This window comes from Tiliqua scincoides, chromosome 4 (genome assembly GCF_035046505.1).
Source record: "Tiliqua scincoides isolate rTilSci1 chromosome 4, rTilSci1.hap2, whole genome shotgun sequence".
NCBI lineage: Eukaryota > Metazoa > Chordata > Lepidosauria > Squamata > Scincidae > Tiliqua > Tiliqua scincoides.
In genome coordinates this window covers 2,556,282-2,577,988 of record NC_089824.1, presented here as the reverse complement: position 1 = coordinate 2,577,988, position 21,707 = coordinate 2,556,282, and the positions used below count along the sequence as shown (strand labels likewise).

At 49.0% G+C, this 21,707-nt stretch overlaps 1 protein-coding gene across 2 annotated transcripts in view; it reads left to right on the top strand.

Annotated features, from left to right (window-relative positions):
• The window catches only part of ZC3H3 (zinc finger CCCH-type containing 3), a 290,941-nt gene that overhangs the window by 236,907 nt on the left and 32,327 nt on the right, over positions 1 to 21,707 (top strand). For both annotated transcript variants that reach the window (XM_066623326.1, XM_066623327.1), the window contains exons 10-11: positions 8,449 to 8,633; positions 21,420 to 21,613. In XM_066623326.1, coding sequence (XP_066479423.1) covers positions 8,449 to 8,633; positions 21,420 to 21,613 — 379 coding nt within the window. The remainder of the gene's footprint in view (positions 1 to 8,448; positions 8,634 to 21,419; positions 21,614 to 21,707) is intronic.

Sequence of the window (21,707 nt, the reverse complement as noted above, 5' to 3'; positions counted from 1 at the left end):
GTCATTAGAAACTTGAGAGGCTGGGACATAGCCTTGGAATTAATCACACACACAGTTTGTTTTCTTTGTAGAAGTACAGACTTGAAAAGAAGCTGGTAAACTGTTCCTAATGTAATGATTTGTTTGAGAGCATTATTTTTGGGTATTCCAAGGTGGGGGGAGCACAGGAACAGTAGAATAAGAAGAGGTACTAGAGGAGGAGTCGAAAAGGCAACTCAGATGACACAAAGGCAAGATTTGCAGAAAGGGGGACCGGAAAAGAGGACGAGCACCTTGCAAATGCCCCGGCGCAGCAGATCCCCTCCTTCTAGGATGCTGGTATTTTTAGTTCTGCCCTGACACACGAGTTGCTCAGAGTAGCAGTTCACACCCTTTGGTGACACTTTAGCACCGCATAATTATTTGCATTTTGTAATATAAATTTTATTGGAATTATTTAATGACTGAAATGCATTTACTGCTCATTTTCTATATTCCTGTGCTTAATTAAGAAAACTAAAATAATGTTCAGAGTGCTTACCTTTTTAGATATAGCTTCTGCAAATCTTCAAAGCAAGTCACAAGTATTATCTCAGTCATCCTTACAACAATCTTATAAGGTAGGCCGCTCGTATTGGTTGTTGCATATGAGGCATGTGTATGAGGCTGAACCACTAGAGGCTAGCCCGGCTGTTCCCAAATTTACTATGGCTTCAGTGCCCTTCTTTCATGGCGGCCTCTTGTTACTGGCTCTCCCATGATCCATAATGGCAGTTCCTGGGAGAGTCAAGAAGCAGCAGCCAGAGACATCCTGAGGTGCCAACGGCACACAGTTTGAGAACCACTGGACTAGCCTAAAGCAGGGCTTTACAAACTGGGGCGTTGCGATGCCCCAGCCTGCAGGCCCTGGCCCCTTAAGGGGCGGGAGCAGCCTGGAGGCAGGGAGGAGGCAGCAGCGCGATCCTCAGGATCGCGCCACTCAGGGAGGCTGCAGGGACCTTGGTCCCGTTAGGGAGAAGGGCGGGATAAAAATAAAGTTTTATTTTTATTATTATTATTATTATTATTATTATTATTATTATTATTATTATCAGACAATCAGCCTGAAGAAAACACAGGTCATGGTTCAGGATGTGGACTCACCTCCCTGCATTACAATCTCTGAGCATGAACTGGAGGTTGTCCATGACTTTGTGTACCTTGGCTCAACGATCTCCGACACTCATTCTCTCGATACCGAGCTAAACAAGCGCATCGGTAAAGCAGCTACCACGTTTTCCAGACTCACAAAGAGAGTCTGGTCCAACAAGAAGCTGACGGAACATACCAAGATCCAGGTCTACAGAGCTTGCGTCCTGAGTACACTTCTGTACTGCAGCGAGTCATGGACTCTTCGCTCACAACAGGAGAGGAAACTGAGCGCTTTCCACATGCGCTGCCTCCGACGCATCCTCGGCATCACCTGGCAGGACAAAGTTCCAAACAACACAGTCCTGGAACGTGCTGGAATCCCTAGCATGTATGCACTGCTGAAACAGAGACGCCTGCGTTGGCTCGGTCATGTTGTGAGAATGGATGATGGGCAGATCCCAAAGGATCTCCTCTATGGAGAACTCGTGCAAGGAAAGCGCCCTACAGGTAGACCACAGCTGCGATACAAGGACATCTGCAAGAGGGATCTGAAGGCCTTAGGGATGGACCTCAACAAGTGGGAAACCCTGGCCTCTGAGCGGCCCGCTTGGAGGCAGGCTGTGCAGCATGGCCTTTCCCAGTTTGAAGAGACACTTTGCCAACAGTCTGAGGCTAAGAGGCAAAGAAGGAAGGCCCATAGCCAGGGAGACAGACCAGGGACAGACTGCACTTGCTCCCGGTGTGGAAGGGATTGTCACTCCCGGATTGGCCTTTTCAGCCACACTAGACGCTGTGCCAGAACCACCTTTCAGAGCGCGATACCATAGTCTTTCGAGACTGAAGGTTGCCAATATATTATTATTATTACACATACAGCCTCCCGGGGGTGTACTCACTAGAAGGCTTGTATGGGTGATCACACCCATCTTTCACATCTACTTTCACCGCTGCAGGGAGCCCTGCTGCAGGTCGCGCTGGGCTCCCTGCACCCCTGGGAGGCTGCATGTACCAAGCCCCTGCACCCCCACGTCCTGGGGATTGCGTCGCTGCCTTTCCCCGCCCCTGCTGCCTCCCCCCTCCCGCCCATGCAAGACCTTAGCGGCTCTTAAACTCTCCCTGAGAGTTTGAAAACCACTGGCCTGAAGCCTTCTAGCGAGCCCATGGCAGAAGGGAGATGTATGGCCCGCCCCTCCGTGAGTTCATTGGGTTTTAGTATGCCAGTGCCGAAGCTTCAAGCCTGGGTGTGCTTGTGGCCTATGTCTGCGTGACTGCACTGCTGACTTTGCTCGAAGTGGGCTCAGCAGCTCACCTGAGCGTCTCTGGCTTCAGTGTACTCAGGGGAGGAACCAGCCAAGTGTGAGCAGAACATGGGGGACCCACCAGTGTGGGGCATTTGTGCAGCCTGTAAGGGGATTTAAACTGGGGGACATCCCAGCCTCTGTTCATAGCTGCCATGCTACACTGGCTCTCATGAGAAGAGCCTGGCATCTGAATCAGGCCAAAGAGGGGAGGCTCCTGGTCCAACATCCTACTTCCCACAGTGATCCCCCAGCTGACCCTGGAAAGCCCACAGGGAGGAGAGGCACCCTCCTCCCCCGCCATTGCCCCCCTGCCTGTACTGAGAAGTGGACTGCCTCTGATCCAGGTTTGAATTGTAAATCTGTTCTGGATAGGGCTGTACTTCCTTTGAAGGACCAGTGTTGCAGTGGGGAGTGGCTGTTGGATCCGGCCTTGTGCCTGGATGCTCCAGTGTCAGCTGGATGCTCCTGGCAGTTGATAGTAACCAGTGGACTTCACTCTGCAGTTTCTGTTGGGGGTCACACAGTTTGCTGCCACCTTTGTTTGATGGGAGGAAGGGTTTTTCCCTTCCTGCTTGGCATTATGCCCCTATGCAGAGGTGATTCTTCTCTCTGAATGTTGATAGGTGCTTCTTCATTCTTTTTGTTGACGGCGTTGCCCTTCCCTGCAAGTAGCCAGTGAGGCAGAGTTCAGTCCGGCAGGCTGTGGAACCACATCTGTGGTGTTGATTATGCCTGATAGGGCTGGTGTCAGAGAGGAGCTCTTTCTGCATGGGAGCTCTTTCCCCCCTCCTTCAAGTGCCTCTCCCACTCTGCTTGCTGAGTGAGCAAGTGTTTCCTCCTCCTGCCTGTCTTGCTGCCTCTTCTCCTTGCTCCCACCCACTCAGGCTTTGGGTAGCTTCCAGAGGAGCATCTGAGCTCAGAAGCACCACGCCCTGCCTCTCTACTTCTGCAAAGCCTGTCCCTCTCCCAGTTCAAGCAGATGGTCTGAGAAGAGCCATTTTGGAAAGGTCGGAACTCAGCCTTGGCTTAGCACTTCAGAGGCCAGAGTGGCTGGAAAGGGCAGCAGAAGCACTTGAAGCCAGCTGCAGAAGAGGCTACCTTTCTGTGCTAATTAATGGCCTGACCTGGGCTTGACCTGCCAAACCGCTTGCAGGACATGCTCAGCATTGATCTCTCTGGAGGAATTTGCCACCCCAACACTAATTCCAATTCATCCATAAACCTTCATTGAAAGAATTGGTAAAAAAAAATCCACATTTGAACTGCTTTGTACACCCTGATGGCTGATTTCCCAAGAAGAGTTGGTGGCTTAAGGGGAAAACTTGTTCTCATTGCAGAATTGGAGTGGACAGAAGACTTTATTGGGTTCAGTCTGCCACTTCTCTCTTTACCCTGGTGATCCACACAGTCTCTGCCGACTGGTTTCCGGCATACAGGACTTGTTGGGGTTGTGTGTGGCATTGATATTCTGTGTGACTCTTGTCCTTCACCTTGGCTTACAGAAGCATAGAATAAAGCTGTGTGTGTGGATTTCTCCAAATGGCAGAATGTGTTTTGGTTACAGAACTCCACTTTCCTTCACCTAATTCCGTTCAAGCAGCTGTTGGATATAGGTCAGCATCACAGAGTATCCACTGCAGGGATGGAATATTCACATAGGGTGGAGCTGCTGTTCTTTAGACCAATGGTCCTCATACTTTTTAGCATGGGACCCACTCTTAAGAATGTCAATCTGTTTAGGACCCACCTCAAGTGATGTCATCAACCTGAAAGTGATGTCATGACCAGAAGTGACACCATCAAAAAGAAGTGCCCTCACTGTGATGCTAGTACCGGAAGTGATATCAAGCAGGAAGTGACATCTCTCTTTAATACAGTCAACACCACGTGTATTAAATTGTATTAAAGGGAGAATATCTCATGGCACTTTATTAGCTTTTATTGCGTTATTTCTCAACCTTTTTCTAATAGCAAAGCGTGAGGGGAAAAAACTTATTTACAACCTTGATTTTTCGAATAGTATCCTGGACTGCTGAGTTGCCAGAGCAAATATTATGCAAAGGTTGGCTTGGAAGAATGTCAGCATCTCAGTTTATCAGAGCTACAGAAAGCCACAATTTCATGAGCTGGAAACCCAGAAAAATGAAAGCTTTTCCAAAAAACTTATCAGAGCTACACTAGCAAGCAAGGCTACCCACTGCACCAACCCCAAGTCAGGCTTACTGTGTCTTGCACATACACCAGCAAGACTGCAAGAGAGAGCCAGGGACAGATTTCTTCCTTGCATTTCAGAGATCATTTCTTGCACAAGATCGACAGAAGCATCTTCGCACCTCCAGCTCTAAACAATTTCAGGAGGGTTCTAAGTAGAAGTAAGGCTTTCCTCCTCCACTTTTCAAGGGAAAGGAGGTGTGCAATGGTGTAAGCAAGCAGGAGAGCAGACTAGAAAATCAGAAGGTTACCCAGGAGGACTTGGGGTTGGAAAACCGGAGGTTTGACAGTGGTGGGAAGGGAGAGGAGAAGAACTGGGGAAAGGACGGAAAGAAGTGGAAGAAATTTTCCTCAAAATGCCCCCTGGGAACAGTGTAACATCCTCACTGTCCCAAGAGGCATTCTGTGTTTTTTGTTTGGGCCACTGCCAAGATAACCAGCACCATTGCCATCACCGCACTTCTTTCAGCTCATTTTACGTACCCCTGCATATCACCTGAGTGCGTCATTCACTCACCCCAGTTCTCCCACCCCATTTCACGCACTCCTGCAGATCACCAACTTGCTTAATTCACTCCTCAATTTTCACCACCCCATTTCACATATGCTGCACTCCTGCACCTCAGCATCTCTTCTGTCCTGAAGCTTAGGGCCTGACTGGGAACTTCCGAAATGGCAGTGCCCAGGTTTGCCAGCTTCCAAGATGGTGCCACCCAGCTCACTTGCCATCTGCCAAGATGGCAGCTGCCATTCTATCACGACCCACAGTTTGAGAGACCTTTAGACCTCTTGTGAACCAGCCTTCTGTGGTCTCACTTCAGCCTTCTCTCGCCCATCCAGAATTCTGCTGCCACAATCATTCACCTCTTTCTTGGCTCTGGTCATATCTCGTCCCTGCTTAAGTTTTCCGTTCCAGCACCTGCTCCTCACCCTCCCCTTCCAAGCCCACCATGGCCTTGGCCCTCCTGACCTCTCCAATGTCCTTTCCTGCCTGTGGCTGTGATTCCCAAACTTTTTAGCACTGGGACCCGCTTTTAAAAATGACTCTCTGTTGGGACCTGCCTAGCTTGTAAACAAAAACAAAACCTTGTAAACTGAAACAAAAAATTTCACTTTTCCAGCTCCTTTTTACTACAGCGAGGGGACCTTCTGGTGCATTCGTTGAGCTCCATTTCATTGGATCAGGACCATTCTGGTGGCCTTGCGTTCCCCTTCACCTGGCCTTTGATAGGAGCTGAGGCCTGTTTGCCTGCTCATGAGTAAAAACACACTTGTGCCTCAGTGTCACTGGCCATAGAGCTCAATACATTTTTCTTGTCAGCTTGGAGAGGGGGACTTCCTTCTCACATGTTTTGTATGATCTGTGTTCTTCGGATTGGGACTGTTCTGATAGCACCGCTTTCCTCTCAGCCTGCCCTTCAAAATGACCTGCTGCACATTTGCCTATTCACCAAGTAAAAGTGCAAGTGTGGCTCAGTTTCACTCTCCATAGGACAATACATTTTCCTCTTCAGCTATCAGCTTGTCAGTTTCAGTTTCATGACCCACCAAGAATCAAGTGGTAATTCATTGGTGGGTCACAACCCACAGTTTGGGAAACACTGGTCTACAACATAGACCAAAGTTATTCACGTTTCGGAATTCCACTTTCTCTGGGAATGATGGGGATTGACTGAAGGGCAGGGACTTACCATCTTGTGTTTATTCCATAAATCATTGTATCCATTAATTAGTTTACTGTTTTTACGCTGCCTTTCTTCTAGAACAGCTAGGAAGGTTTGCAACACAAATAGCAATAGGCATTATAAATAGCAGTTATAACAGTAAGCCATGGGTAAAATCATCAGCAGCATTAACTGCACTATAAAAATAGAGTGTGTGAGGCTCTCCTATTGCTGACTCTTTTGCAAAAGCCCCACAGCAAGCCAGCAGGTTCGTCCCACAAAGGGTTCACAATTTGTACACTTTGCGCCCATTCATATTACTTTCCGAAGGTCATCACACCACAATCGGTGTGTCCAACAGTGAAGTGGTGTCGGCCACAAGCGACAACACCTAAATAACTGCAGCTTCAAAGTCCCGCTCCAAATAGATTGGTGTCACCATTTGGCTTTCTGGGACCGGTCCAGAATTTGGCTTCTGAGGACAACCTCCAGGTTCATTTAATGTGGATTGTGAGATTATACTGTATTGTGCTGCTGTGACTGTTTTCGTTTTGGCTTTTATTTTGTTTTCTTATCTACTGATTTCAGTTTTGTTCCTTTGAGCATTTTCCAATGAAAAGTGCAGGGATAAATATTTTAATGAATAAATAAAATAATGGTACCCTGAGACTCCTTGTCTAACACCAGCCCAGTCTTCTAAACTTGGGCACTTGAAATCCTGATCCCTCCCACTCAAGCAGGCACTGAAGGAGGCAGGGCAGGTAACAGGCAATGGAATGCCAGGGCCTGCTTTTGGTTACAGGGTGGCCAGGGGCCACCAGCCTCAGTAAAGGGAAACTGCTAAGACAGGTTTTGCTTCAACTGTTTTGGACCACTTCAGGCCAGGGACTGAAATACAGACCTTAAAAAAAAAATAAAAACTGAGCACTGTCATTGAAGGCCTCTGCTGTTCATGCAGACACTCAGCTGGATTGCTGTCCTGTTAAGGAGGCTTTATGATTGTGATGGCCGACTTCAGATGTTTCCTTCCCCGCTGCTCTAAACACATAGCTGATTATTTCAAATCTGTATTGAAATTCTGCATGGGAGAGCACACTCCCTGCAAACTGTGATTGCAGACTTTCGCTCCCTTGGCCCTGTGTGAGGTGTGTTTCCTTCTCCCGCTTCCTATATCTCGTCTCCTTCCCCTCCAAACTCTGCCTTCCCTTGGGCTTTGCAGTTCTGCACCCACCTTTCTTCAACCTGCTGACCTATTTCTTAGCACCCATCTTCCCATTCATCTTCTCAGCCTTGGACCAGTTTGTCCAGCTAACTGCACACAGCCTCCATGTATTCCTAGATTCCAGGTGCAAAACTGAGCATTCGCTTGCTTCTCGGAGGCTGCGCACTTCTTTCCATTGCTGTCGCCCTCCCCTTCATTGTTTAAAACATATGTGAATCATACTATGCTGTGACATCACAGCAGGTCAGCCAGTGGGCAAGTGTGGCGATGAACTCTTGGGTGACAGGCATGCAGCAGGTGGTGGTTAGTCTGTATGAAAAGGGGAACCTTCCAGGCTTGGATCCAACTTATTTTGTGACTCTTCTTTCCTTGTGGCTGTTCCTTCAACTGTCCTCCCTCATAGGGCCACTTTACACGAGATTGGCGTGGATGTGTTGAATGTGTGGATGGAGTGAGTCTGGGTTGAGGGTGATAAATGCCCAAATGGTCAGGAATGCATCCTTGTATCCTATGTATTTGTGGCCTTCTTTTCCCACCCTCTCACAGAGTACTCCCACAAAGTACTGTAAGATACTGCTTTAATTTGCCAGATTGCCTCATTTAAAGCTATGTTGATATTTACATTTGTATTGGCAGTCTATCCATCCCAAGGTCTTGGGATGTTAATGACATTCTAAAATAGTTATTAAAATATATACCTGTACCAGCCTAGTCTGAAGCCTGTTTAAACCCAGTTATCAATATAAGTCAGGTTTTGAGAAGGTAACCTGGATATTTGAGCATGTCCAAAAGATGCCCCAACTCTTCCTATAGAGCCCCTCCAAAGATGATGTCCTGGGGAGCAGGTGACTTCCTGCTCATTTGTAAATGTGTCTATTTCATAGGCTTATCTGTGTTATCTATGCCAGTTTATAACCTGCACTCTCTGTTTTCTATTCAGTGCAAGAAGAAACACACCCTGGTGTGCCCAGACTTTTCAAAACACGGAGTCTGCCCCAAGGGAGCCCAGTGCAAGTTGCTGCACCCCCAGAGGAAGCATCTGGCCCAGCAGCCGAGCAACACGGGCTCCTTCCCACATGAGTGCCCAGCGCCCCAGAGGGGGCACCTTGCTGATCAGACCTTGAGGTAAGGAGACCCAACTGCCCAGGTTGCTGCCGTGGCAAGAGCGTTGGAGCAGGACCTGAAGACCTCGTTTGACGTCTTGTCAGTGAAGTGCACTGGATGACCTCAGGCCGGTTGGTCTAGCTCGGTCTAATCGAGGGTGATTGTGAGGAAAGGATTGGGGTTGGGAAGACCCACATGTGCCACCTGACTTCCTGGGAGGAAGGGCATGGTATATACATGCTGTCAGTCAAACACTCAGCTTTTCCCCTTAATTACAAGCTTCTGACATATTGCAGAATGCCTCTGTTCTATCAAGGAGAGCTTCTCCTTATCAGGCAGAGTAGCGGCATGACGACTTCAGGGACGGAGCTTGTAACCCAGTAATAGAAACACAGACACGGCAGATGTCCCCCGCCAATAAGTGTGTATTTACAAGTGTCCTCTTTTGTTTAGCGGGGGGGGGGGGCACTGTTTTTTTTCATCTTCACCACATCTTGTGGCTTTGAATTCTGCATGCTAATGGCAGGAAGAAGTTGCTCCTTTTTTTTCTTCCTTAAATCTCCCACCAGTTACTCTCATTACTTAAGAAGTTCTTATTGTTTGCCTGGATACCTTTTTTGTTTGCATTGAAGCTCATACATTTTCCCCCTCCCCCACATTCTTTATTGTGAATCTTTATCTGAACCTGTAATCTTCACTCCTGTGCTGGGGGGCTGGGACAGGAGGCCTGCTGTCCCTTGTAGAGTCTAAGCAGCAAGGCAAAGTCTGTAGGAGAGCAAGAGCCTAGCTTGCTTGGGTGGAGGCAAGAGGAGGACCTGGTTCTGTAGCCAACAGCCTTGAGGTTGTGCTGTGAAGTTGAACATGTCAGCATGTCTCAGCATAAAATAACCTCACCTTGCAGAGGTCATTGTCCTAGATGTCCTTGGGGCCTATTGATCATAATGCTGCAGGCTCCTCTCTCCCTGGGAAAATGACCCACCCCAGTTATATGTCCTTAAAGCTGTGAAGCTCGCCCAAGAGAGGAGTGAGGCTTTAGTCTTGTAGTGCATGCTGACACTCTGTCATCCTCTGCTCAGAAGTGCTACCCTGGGATTTTAGAATCGCCCCTAATATTTTGCTTAGGCTGTGAGTGCTTGAAGTTGAGTGGAGATGCCGTTAAAGATTAATTGGAAGTTTTGCCTTTCAAGAAGTCATTGAGAGAAGAAACCTATCAAGTCATTTTACTCTTTAGGGCTGTAGAAAACTGTGGCCCATGCTGGGCAGTGACAGATTTGATTGCCAAGTGCAAAGATGGACTGACTAGTACCCCAGCATATCTTTCAGCTCCAACTCATAGGCATCAAGTGTTGAGCACCTTGGCAACCAGGCATCTGGCTTTTTCCTATTGCTGATTTAGCCTGTTCCAAGATGGGTTGCTGCTGCCTGCATTAGGAGTAAATGTGAAAAACCAGGCAAAGCTGAGGCTGGAGAGCCCACAGCAGGGAACAAGAAATGAACAAGCGCTAAAGTTTTTTGAGAGGTTGGTCCCTGTCACATGACTCTTTGGTGGCCAGTTTATCTTCCTGCCATTTTCCCACTTGACTAGAGCACAATGGCAACCATCAGGACAGGTCCCACCTTGCACGCACCAGGGTCCACTGAGCCCTGACATGTGAGAATTGGGGGGGGGGGTATGTGTATGTATGTGGACTCACTACCGCTGGTTTGCTCCCTTTATGGACTCATTCCCAGCTCCCACCCCCCATCTATCCTAGTTAGTCTAACATGTGCTCCAGGTAAGATAGTGGAATGCCTCATCAAAGATAACATCCTAAAACACATAGACGAACAAGCCTTGCTGAGGGAGAATCAGCATGGCTTCTGAAAGTCTTGCCTCACAAATCTTTTAGAATTCTTTGGAAAGGTCAAAAGGCATGTGGATAAGGGTGAACCTGTGGTTATTACCGTATTTTTCGCTCCATAAGACGCACCTAGTTTTTAGAGGAGGAAAACAAGGAAAAAAATATTCTGAACCAAATAGTGTAATAAAATATTTAATAAACTATAACAGAATAACATTTGAACCATGTAAAGTGAACAGCAGTCAACAATGGCATTAAGAACCATTATCACTGTCATTAACAAATGGAGAGACTTAAATGTTTGAGTACTCTAGTTTTCTGGAAACCCCAAGAACTCATCATCGCTAGAGTCAGAATTTATGAAGCTCACAAAAGCAGGTGCACACAAATAGGGGATCACATCATCTTTCTGCTACAATGATGTTCTGCCAAATTCCAATCCACTGGGCCTCGTGCCAGCTTAAGGCTGATCAGTCCCCCTTGTGCAACTCACCAGTGCAGCAAGCAAAAGTGAGTCCAGTTCTAGTCCACAGATGCCAAGTAAATCAGTCCCATCAATCAGAGTTGCCAAATCAGAGTCCAGAGCCAACAAGCCAAATTACAGTCAAAGGTCAGGTTCCAGGTAGGTTAGTCAAATCCGTCAGGGTATCCAAGTCCAGTCACAATCCACAGTCAGATTCCAAATTCAATAAACCCAGTCAGTCTCCTCTCCTACCTCCAACCTGCACTTCTTCAAAACTCACAAACCCTTTCTGCCTCAGGTACTCCTTATATCCCTGAGGGCCCTATTGCCTTCCAGTGGCTGCAGCTGTGCAGCACACTCTGCTGGATGCCCAGGCCTTACCCTTAAAGGGGCCACTGCTGACACCACATCTACCTCCAGTTCTTCCGTGATTCCAATACAAATGAACAAGTGGAAAGTCCAACCACAACTTGAATTCTCAAGACACAACAAACCTCTGGATTTATGTTGATTTACCGGAGGCTTGTGCAATAAGCAAACACTGGCATTCTGACCAAGGAGACAGTTTTTTATTTGTGATGGGGGGGGGCTTACATTCAGATGCTGGATGAGGTGAGTGAAAGCGCCCCTCCCCTGCTGTGTGAGTGTGGGGGGGGGCAGAGCATCTGTGTGTGTAAGAGAAGGGGGCAGCCTGTGTGTGTGAGAGAGGGGGGAAAGTGTTTGTGTTGCAGAGAAGTTGTGATGCTCCAGGCTTGCAGTGGGGGGAAAGAGAGGCTGTGATGCTCCAGGCTTGGGGGGGGGGAAGAGTCTGTGATGCTCTAGGCTTGGGGGGGGAAGCAAGAGTCTGTGATGCTTCAGGCTTGGGGGGGAGCAAGAGTCTGTGATGCTCCAGGCTTGGGGGGGGGAGAGAGAGAGAGTCTGTGATGCTCCAGGCTTGGGGGGGAGAGAGAGAGGCTGTGATGCTCCAGGCTTGGGGGGGGAGAGAGTGAGAGGCTGTGATGCTCCAGGCTTGGGGGGGGGGAGAGAAAGGCTTTCCTGGCAGTAAGCCCCCCTGACTCTAATGGGACTTACTTCAGAGTAGGCATGCACAGGATTGGGCAGCGAGACTGCCACTCCACCCACGCTTTCCTGGGAGTGAGCCCCAGTGACTCTGAGACTTACTTCTAAGTAGACACGCAGGCTTGGGCTCCCTCCAGCGCTGCCACAGTCCGCGCTGGCGCTGAGGGAACGCAGGAGCCCCCCAGCCAGCTCAGCCTCTGACTGCCCGGGGAAGCCGAGCAGAGCAGCAGAGCGAGCGGGCAGGGGGCGGGGCCAGGGCCGGGGTGGAGTTTTTTTTTGTTTGTTGTTGTTTTTTTGCAGTATTCGCTCCATAAGACGCACACACTTTTCCCCCCACTTTTTGGGGCGGAAAAAGTGCGTCTTATGGAGCGAAAAATACGGTATATAAGTGGACTTTCAGAAGGCATTTGACATGGTCCTTCTCCAAAGGCTGCTGAATTCACAGTCAGGGAATTAGAGTGCTGGTCCTCTCCTGGATTGAGGTCCAGGAAGCAGAGAGTGGGTGTCAATGGGCAATTTTCACAATGGAGAGAGGTGAAAAGCGGGGTGCCCCAAGGATCTGTCCTGGGACTGGTGCTCTTCAACCTATTCATAAATGACCTGGAGACAGCGCTAAGCAGCAAGGTGGCCAAGCTTGCAGATGACACCAAACTTTTCTGAATGGTAAAGACCAGAAGAGATTGTGAAGAGCTCCAGAAGGATCTCTTCAATCTGGGAGACTGGGCAGCAAAATGGCAGATATGTTTCAATACTAGTAAATGTAAAGTCATGCACACTGGGGCAAAAAAAATCAAAACTTTCATGTAGGCTAATGGGTTCTGAGCTGTCTGTGACAGATCAGGAGAGAGATCTTGGGGTGCTTGTGGACAGCTTGATGAAAGTGTCAACCCAGTGTGCTTCAGTGGTGAAGAAGGCTAGTTCCATGCTTGGGATCATTAGAAAAGGTATTGAGAATAAGACGGCTAATATTATAATGCCATACAAATCGATGGTAAGGCCACACCTGGAATACAGTGTTCAGTTCTGGATGCCACATCTCAAAAAAGACATAGTGGAAATGGAAAAGGTCCAGATGAGAGCAACTAAGATGATTGCTGGGCTGGGGCACCTTCCATATGAGGAAAGGCTATGACGTTTGGGCCTCTTCAGCCTAGAAAAGAGGTGCCTGAGGGGTGACATGATTTAGACGTACAAAATTATGCACGGGCTGAATAGAGTGGATAGAGAGATGCTCTTTTCCCTCTCACACTAGAACCAGGGGCCATCCACTAAAGTTGAGTGTTGCAAGAGTTAGGAAAGACAAAAGAAAATATTTCTTTACCCAGCGTGTAATTAGTCTATGGAACTCCTTGCCACAGGAAGTAGTGATAGCATCTTGCCTAGATGCCTTTAAGAGGGGTTTGGACAAATTTCTGGAGGAAAAGTTCACCAAGGGTTACAAGTCATGGTAGGTTTGTACACGCTCTTGGTGTTAGAGGTGGGCTGCCTCTGATTGCCAGATGCACGGGAGGGCACCAGGACACAGGTTGTGTCTTTGTGTCTTGAAGCATTGTGTCTTGAAGCATTTGGGGGGCCACTGTGAGATACAGGAAGCTGGACTAGATGGGCCTTTGGTCTGATCCAGTGGGGCTCTTCTTATGTTCTGATCCTGCTTACCTGGCCCCAGGCAAGCAGGCAGGTGAACTTGGCAGAGACAGGTGAGTGAGCAGCTCCCAAGGCGTGCTCTCAGTGGGTCCCACTGCAGCTGGGAGCATTGGCCTGTGTCCAGCCAGATTGGTTCTCTTCCCTTAAGCCAGTAGGTGTGTTCCCAGTGACTACCTCTGGGATTATCCCAGTCAGTGCCGTGCAGGAGAGAGGAAGAAGTGTCCAGAGACCAATAGGAATTCTCTCAAGGCCCCTGGAGGGCTCCTGAAAGAATCCCACTGGCTGCTGTCATGTGTGTCACCGCAGCCTTTGATATTTTGCAAGACACTTCAAGTCAGCCTGTGACTGGGTTCTGTGGGGCCCTGGATGTCACTAATCTGTGGGCTCCCAGCCCACCCGCTGAAGTCAGTCCTGCGTAAGACCCTGAATTCCAGGCTCTGGAGTGTCTTCTCAGACAATGCCTGCTGTTGATGTTAAAAAGTGCTTCAGCAGAAAGACTGTCTCCTTGCTTTAATGCCCCAGGAGAAGCAGTATCAAAGTTAGACCTGCAAATTCAATATACAGGTGTCCCCCACTTAACAGGTTAGGGACTAGTCCAGCCATTTTCAACCATTGTGCCATGGTACACTGCTGTGTCGCGAATGGTTTGCAGGTGTGCTGTGGGAGTTTGGGGGAGGGTCATTTATTAGTAGAGCCATTGGGGGATGTAGCCCCCCACCAACAGCATGGTGTGCCTTGTCAATGGTCAAAAAACTGATGGTGTGCCTTGTCAGTGTGCCATGAGATGAGAAAGGTTGAAAATCACTGGACTAGTCATTAGAGCACTGTTGAAAACTGGAAATTGTCAGAATGCGAACCCAGTCTTTTTAAACTTGCAAATGCATTTTGGCCGCTGAAAAATGTAAATAACATACTATATATTACTTGCAAATGCATGCGAAATCTCAGCACTCTATATGTACAAAAGTGCAGTAACATGAACAAGCAGCATTTCACCAAAGCAGCATATGGAAGGCTGTGGAAACAGCTCAATAGGTCGAAAGAACAGACCACGAGTCGAATATATGAGTTCTGGTTATAATTGAAAAGCGTCAGAAAAGCAGATTGCCCAAAAGTGGGGGAAGCCTGTATTAGCCGACGTTTAAGTTTTAGTTGCTGAAGCAGTGGGAGCAAATTCTGCTTGGTGGGCTGCACACTGAGGGTCTGGGCATTTGGGGTTTGGGGTCTCTTATGGGTCTGCTGTTTTACTGTGATGGGGATTGAAAAGATGATTCTGACAAAAACCCTTCTTTCCTTCAAAGAGGAAAACGGTTGCATTTGCGCATGAAACTGTCAGCAGCTGCTTGGTTCTTTCCATGACTCTTCAGAGAGGCCCATTTCACAATTTTTGTAATATGCAGGGAGTGGGGCAGGCAGGGAGCAGACTGGAGGAGATGGAGCTCAGCGGCAAAGTTGAATGCTGGATCGGATTCCCAATTCTCTAGCCTCCCCCGGCACGCTCCTTATTCCAGCAAAGTAACAGGCAGGGGTCTGTGGAGGACCATAAGCAGCCCAGAGGCCTACCCAGGGGTAATATTTTTTTTTACTTCTGGTTGGCCTTCTGATTGCCCTTCCCCTCCATCGCATGCAGTGTGTGCTCTGTTGGTGTGTTAAAGCTGTGTGTTAAAGCCTGGTGGGGGGCAGGATTGAGCTGTCAGTGTATGAAGACAAGGAATGAATCAACCCAGAAGTTGCTCATCAGTTGCCAGTTTGAGCAAAAGCCTTTCAATAAGCATCCTAAAGTATTTAGAAAAGGAAGAAGAGGAAGAAGGGAAGGGGTGCCAGAGGCCCAGATGCTTTGCAGTCTGCCAGGAGTTTCAGCCAGTGGGTCTGGAGGATGCATGTGAGCTGCAGCCCTGTGGCTCCTGACTGCTCTGTCAGGTGTCCCACCATGCTGAGAGAGGCTGGCCCACAGAATTCAGGAGATATTTTTGCAGGGACCTAGAATAGAAGTGGGAGGGGCGTGCTAATTCTGCCTGCGGCTCTTCTGGCAGGGCCTTCTCTGTCATTCCTCGCTGGCTGGTGTCGCACCATCCGAATTGCTCCACTCTGGAACACTAACTGCTTGCCAGTCTTGCATCTGTGCATTCTTCCCCACGTGTGGGAGTTGCAATAATCCTTGCAACTGTGTATCTCGGTCCTTGGCTTCCAGAGTTGAGGTGGTTGACTTCCTGAGTGTGGAGCAGCCCAAGCGTGGTTTGGGAGAACCACGGAAACAGCAAGTGATCCAAAAGGTGCCCTCCAAGAACCCATCACAATGTTGCAGAGGTTTACCAAGGACTCAGCAAGGCCAGAGGCATTTATGGCTCAGGTCCCAGGTAGAAGGCAAGAGTTTGAGCAGCACCTGGCTCGCTGCCTTCTCGTCCCTGACTCAGACAAGCAGCCAGACTCCGGGGAATCCTCTCTTGCCTGGCCACTTCCAGGTAACACGGCAGTCACTCTCCTCTGTTTTCTCGCTCAGTCTGCTGCTCTCCCCTAGCCTGAGCTCCAGACCAATCCCCACAGGCAAAGGCACTGTGCAGTGTAAGCACTCTGGGCAGAGGAATATGGGTCCAGCAGGGGGAGTACATCCAGTGCGACACACACACATTCACAGAAGCGCTCTTCAGAAATGCTCTGGTCACCCACTAATTAGACTGCTGCCGTGCATTGTGCATAGGGCTACCTTTTGTTCAGAGACTGTTCAGAAAGTGTAGGAAGTTCTCATGTAGGCAGCGGCTCCTAACAGGGCAGGGGAAGTGCATCCTGCTGTGCTGAAAGAGCTCCACTGGCTCCCAGTCCATTTCCACACCCCATGCAAATGGCCAGTTCTGACCTTTCAAATCTGGCATGGCTTAGGTCCAGGGTTTCCTGATGGACGAGCCCCCCCTCCCTATGTCATCATGGCCCCATAAGAGGCTGTACATGGAGGTTGCCCCTGCCTTGGGAAGAAAATGGCCTCCTCATTTGGGTGCCCTGCGTGGAACATTCTCTTCCCCAACAGGTTCCAATAGGCATTTTGGCTCCAGGCAAAGATCCCCTCGCCCCTGGTTTTCATTTGGTTTGGTATCTTTTGGACTGCCTGCCTACTGGCCTCATGTTTCTTTCTGTGGTGCTTGTGTTGCTTTGTGAGGTTTTGTGCCGCTGCGGTTCCTGTGAAAAGAAGTGTGCTGGGCCACCCTGAAAACACTTGCATGTCGAAATGTACCTGACTACAATGCCAGCTTGGGGGGGGGGCATTGCTTGGGTAGCACCTGGGTTATGAACTCCAGCATGGTGCCCAACCACTTGTGTTCAGCCGCCCAGTTCAGGCTTTCCAGTCTGTGGGAAGAGGAGTGAGTGGCCCGTCCTCAGATTTGCTGTGCAGTGAGGCAACTAAGGAGTTAAGGGTCACTGCTCTGAGCTGCCTCCAGGGTGCAGGGTGTGTCTAAGCCAAAGTATGCAATCCTCACTTGTGAGTGGATCTTGCTGAGCATTACTTAATAATAATAATAATAATACAGGTATTTATATACCGCCTGTCAGGTTTCTTCTAAGACTTTATTCAAGGCGGTTTACATAGGCAGGCTATTTAAATCCCCATAGGGATTTTTACAATTGAAAGAAGGTTCTATCTTTCAAGAACCACAACATTCAGATGTTTCTTTCTGATCTGGTTTCACATTCTGGCCTCCATCCTCCCACGCTCAGAGCAGATGGAATAGCTCGGCTTCAGCTTGTCAGCTCCTTCAAGGTCGCACGGTGCTGGTGGCCTCGAACTGGCGACCTGTGGATGTTATCATCAGGCAAATGGAGGCTCTACCCTCTAGACCAGACCTCCTGCCAAGTAAACACAGGCAGGCTCAGGCTGTGCATAAATGGGTGCCTACAGTGTTTAAGGGATGCCTGCATGGCAGCATCAGCTCCACTGTTGCACCTGCCTCGCTCACCAGCCTGCTCTTCAGGGATAGGAAGAGCAACCTGGCTGTGTATTGGGAGGGGGGGGGGAGCTGGAAGGTCCTACACACTTGCACTCTATATTGGGCCCTTGAGAGCCCTTGGAACCCCCAGCCCAGGCCTTGTATGGTAGCACTTTTGGAGCAATGGATACTCTGCGGGGCTCTCCAGAGTCATCCAGGGTGACAGAATGGACTTGGAATGCCATCCAGCTCACAGCCCCCATGTCAATGAGGTGTCAGATGAGGCTCCTGGCTTGTTTTAGGTAAGAATGTAGGACCCAGCGAGGTGGAGGAGAGGAGCTCTGTGAGGGCCCCTCATCACGCTCAGGGAAAGAAGGGATGATGGGGGGAGCTGGGCAAGGGGAGCTCTGAAATAGCTCAGTCCTTCTGTCTTCATTAGCCCAGCCGACAGAGATGTCAAACATGATAAAACATCACATTAGCGGGATCTGCTCAGAGTCAGGAGTCTTTGGGACGGGCAGGGACTGGAGCCCATGTCAGGAAAGGAGGGAAGGGCAGGTGGTCAGCACTTGACTGGAGCCGGAACGGAGTCCCAGCACCTCCATGAAGTGCCAGAGCTCAGTCCAGAAGCCTGTGAAGGTGTCGTGAAGAAGAGCCTGCCTCTGAGAATGTGCAGGGAAAGCTTCCCCCACCCACTGAATGATTGTACTCGATCCTTGTATGCATGAAAGGCAGGAATTGAACTTCCAGGAAAGGCAGATGTCATTAAGAAAGAGATCGAGAACAAGCCTGCTCTTGCGACAGCGCAAATCAATGGTGCAGCCACATCTGAGGTACTGCGTCCAGCTCTGGTTACCACACCTCAGAAAGGATGTTATGGATCTGGGAAAGGGGCAGGAGAGGCGGCCAAAATGACCAGGGGCTGAAACACCTTCCATAGGAGGAAAGACTGGAGATTTGTGGCTACTTGGTTTGGGGAATAAAAGGCAACTAAGAGCCACAGGCAACAGAATTCATTTGACAGAGGCGTCTTTCTTGAGTCCAAATAGCTGTCATGGGAGGCAACTCTCACTGGGGCTAGGATGTGTGGGGAGATTCACTTCCCCCCCTGCACCTTTTCTTACCCCAAAATCACCTCCCTGGAGCAGCAATTTGCTCCCAAAGCAGCAGTTAGAGGAAATCACAGCACCAGAGAAAGGGAAACTGTATGTGGGCAGTGGGTGAGCTCCCCCTCCTGGTGCACTTGATGGGGGCTGACCCCCCTCACATGGCTATTCTTGATGTGCTTGCATGTCTTGTTCAGCCCAGTAGGCTGCACACTACCCCTACTTGCTCTCTTCTCCAGCAGGAAGCTCTTCATTGTATGGTGAGGGGGAAGACATCACGTGTATTCACTGGGACCCAGGAAATGCAGAGAGGAACAGGAGGTGGGGTCTCTCTGCTGTCAGTTTATTTTGATTTGTGCCTTTCCAGTGGCAGTTTTGGAGCAGGGTCTTGGATACTTTTCTGGGCCCTCCATCTTTACACTTTCCTGTCTCCTTTTCTTTCCCCTGCTCACAGTCAACAGGAATTCCTTTGCCCAGGAATTCGTTGCCAAGTGACCACCCTCATGGTGGTCACCAGGAATTTGTTGCCACCCTCTGTACCAACCAACTCCCCCCCCCCTTACTGGCTCTCCCAAGGAGCACCTGGAGCCTGTGGAGAGAGAGAGGTTTTGCCTCCCTCTCATGATGCTAGAACCAGGAATCATCCAATGAATGTAACTGGTGGGAGATTTAGTATGGACAGGTGGTACTTCTCACAATAATGGATAATTATTAGTATGGATAATAGTATGAATAATTAATCTGTGGAATTCCAAGCCACAAGGTGGCCTATCAGCAGCTGCTAGTCAGGATGGCTGTGTCACGTTTGGGTTCTGTGGCATTCCACTTCTGCCTACCACTTGCAGGGGAACCACAGCAGCAGAGAAGCAAACCGTTGTCTCCTGCGGGTCTTCCCAGAGGCAGCTGGTAGACCACTGCAAGAAACAGGATGCAGGATCCTACAGATTTTTGGCCTTATCCAGGAGGACTTGTGTAAGTCATGTGAGGACTTATGCAGGTCATGTGAGAAAATGTGAGGCTGGCACCATATTATTTTAGAATTGAAGTGCTGAAGTTGCTCAAGTATGCTGGGTTTGCAAACTGCCCTGCCCACATGGCCTTGGACTGGGACAGGACTTCTGGAAGAAAGATGAGAACCAAAAAGAGATTACTGAATGGAACTCACGGCCTGCCCTTCCTCCAAGGAGCCATGTCATCCTTCCCCTCACTTGTTCAATCTCTGAACAACATAAGAACATAAGAACAGCCTCACTGAATCAGACCATCGGCCCATCTAATCCAGCTTCCTGTATCTCACAGCGGCCCACCAAATGCCCCAGGGAGCACACCAGATAACAAGAGACCTCATCCTGGTACCCTCCCTTGCATCTGGCCTTCTTACATAGCCCATTTCTAAAATCAGGAGGTTGCGCATACACAACTTGTGAAGTATGTCAGGCAAAGAGAGAATTGGTGGCCATGGGTCATCCAGTTAAGTTTCTGGCTAAGGTGGGATATGAAATTTGGCATGAGTCCAGTGCATGAGTCACTACACCATGCTGGTTATCGGATTAAGATCCATTATCAAACGGGTTTTGTTAAAATGTTGTTTTAATACGCGCTTCTCAAATGATATTATTGATTCTTGCTTACCCCTGTGGCCAAATAAGAACAGGTGACCACCACATCCGGAAGATGCTCAAGCTAGAGCTTTGGTTCACCTCAAGAGGAACAGGGCTCCAGCACTAACAAGCAACCATTGAGAGCACCCCTCTGTTTGCAGGTGGCAACATGCTTAAGGTGGTGCTCTCAGACCAGATGTGAAATCATGTTGGGGAACCGGGGAGGAAGTGGTCTGGTGCAGCGCTGGGATGCACAGTCTCAAATGAAGCCAGCTATCTGTCCTTGTGCCCAGAATTGCCTCCTGTGAAAAGTAACTAAGAAGCCCTGTCTCCAGACAATGCAGTGGTTGGTCTACAATGTATGCATGGAATTGGGTTTTTTGGTTTTTCGTCAATGGTTTCCACTGTGCTCCGCTTCTGCTGCTGTCTTTCTGGGCATTTTCCCGTTTGCTTCTTTCTTGAGCAATCTCATTCAGTCAGGAATGACTCAGACATAAAATCATAGTACTAGGTAATAAATCAGATTTAACTATGAGGTCACTGAGGGCATTTAAAGCCTAGTGGAGCAATTTCATCATACTCGTCAGATGAATGGTCCTAACCAATCAGGGATCACTTTGGAGCCACTTTAGGGGTCTTGTTCAACTAAGAGAGCAGTGTCTGACTAAAAAAAAAATTAAATGCATATTTATGCATCTATCTTATGTCTGAACAGATGCTCCTTCGGTTTATTTCCAGAAATTGCCATTCCGTGTCTTCTCTTTCCAGTTTCTCCCATTCAGGGCCTAACTGTGCCGGCTCTTGCCACTGGCTTGGCTTTATTTTGTGGTCTTGGACAAGTCAGTGTACCTCAGCCTTGTTGTTCAGAATTATAACAACCAGCCTTGCAGGGGTTGTTGAGAGGGGAAAAAGCTGTGATGCTTTGCAGATTAAAAGTGCTCTCATCTGTTGGTGGCTTCTGCCACCCTGGTGCCATCTTGTGGTGGGGGAGGGGTCTGAGCCTCCTCCAGGAGTGATGTGATCCATGGTGACCTCCAGGCAAGGGAGTTTGTCTATCTCTCCCAGCTTCTGGTTTGAATATTAACCTTTGAAGAATTGAATTGTGTTTCTCACCAGCATAAAAATTTCTCCTTAAGCATTGTCTTGCATTTCCCCCCCTCTTTTTTCCTCTAATAGGAAAGAGAGGGTCGAAGAAGCAGCAGCAGGCCCTTCAGGCACAGGGAATGGGGTGAACGTCTGGAACCAGAAGATCCTCTCCAGCACCAGCAAGCTGAGCAAGCTGCCATCCTTCATCTCTCTCCAGTCGCCGCCCACCTCTCCAAGTGAGGAAGAGCGGCAGCCCGAGAGGGAGAGGAGCGGAGAAGAAACAGGTAAGAGGGCTGCTGGCGGCATTAGCATCCTAGTCCCATATGCTTCTGAGCTTCTCTCTTCTTGGAGCAGGGTCTTCCAGCAGGGTGTCCCATC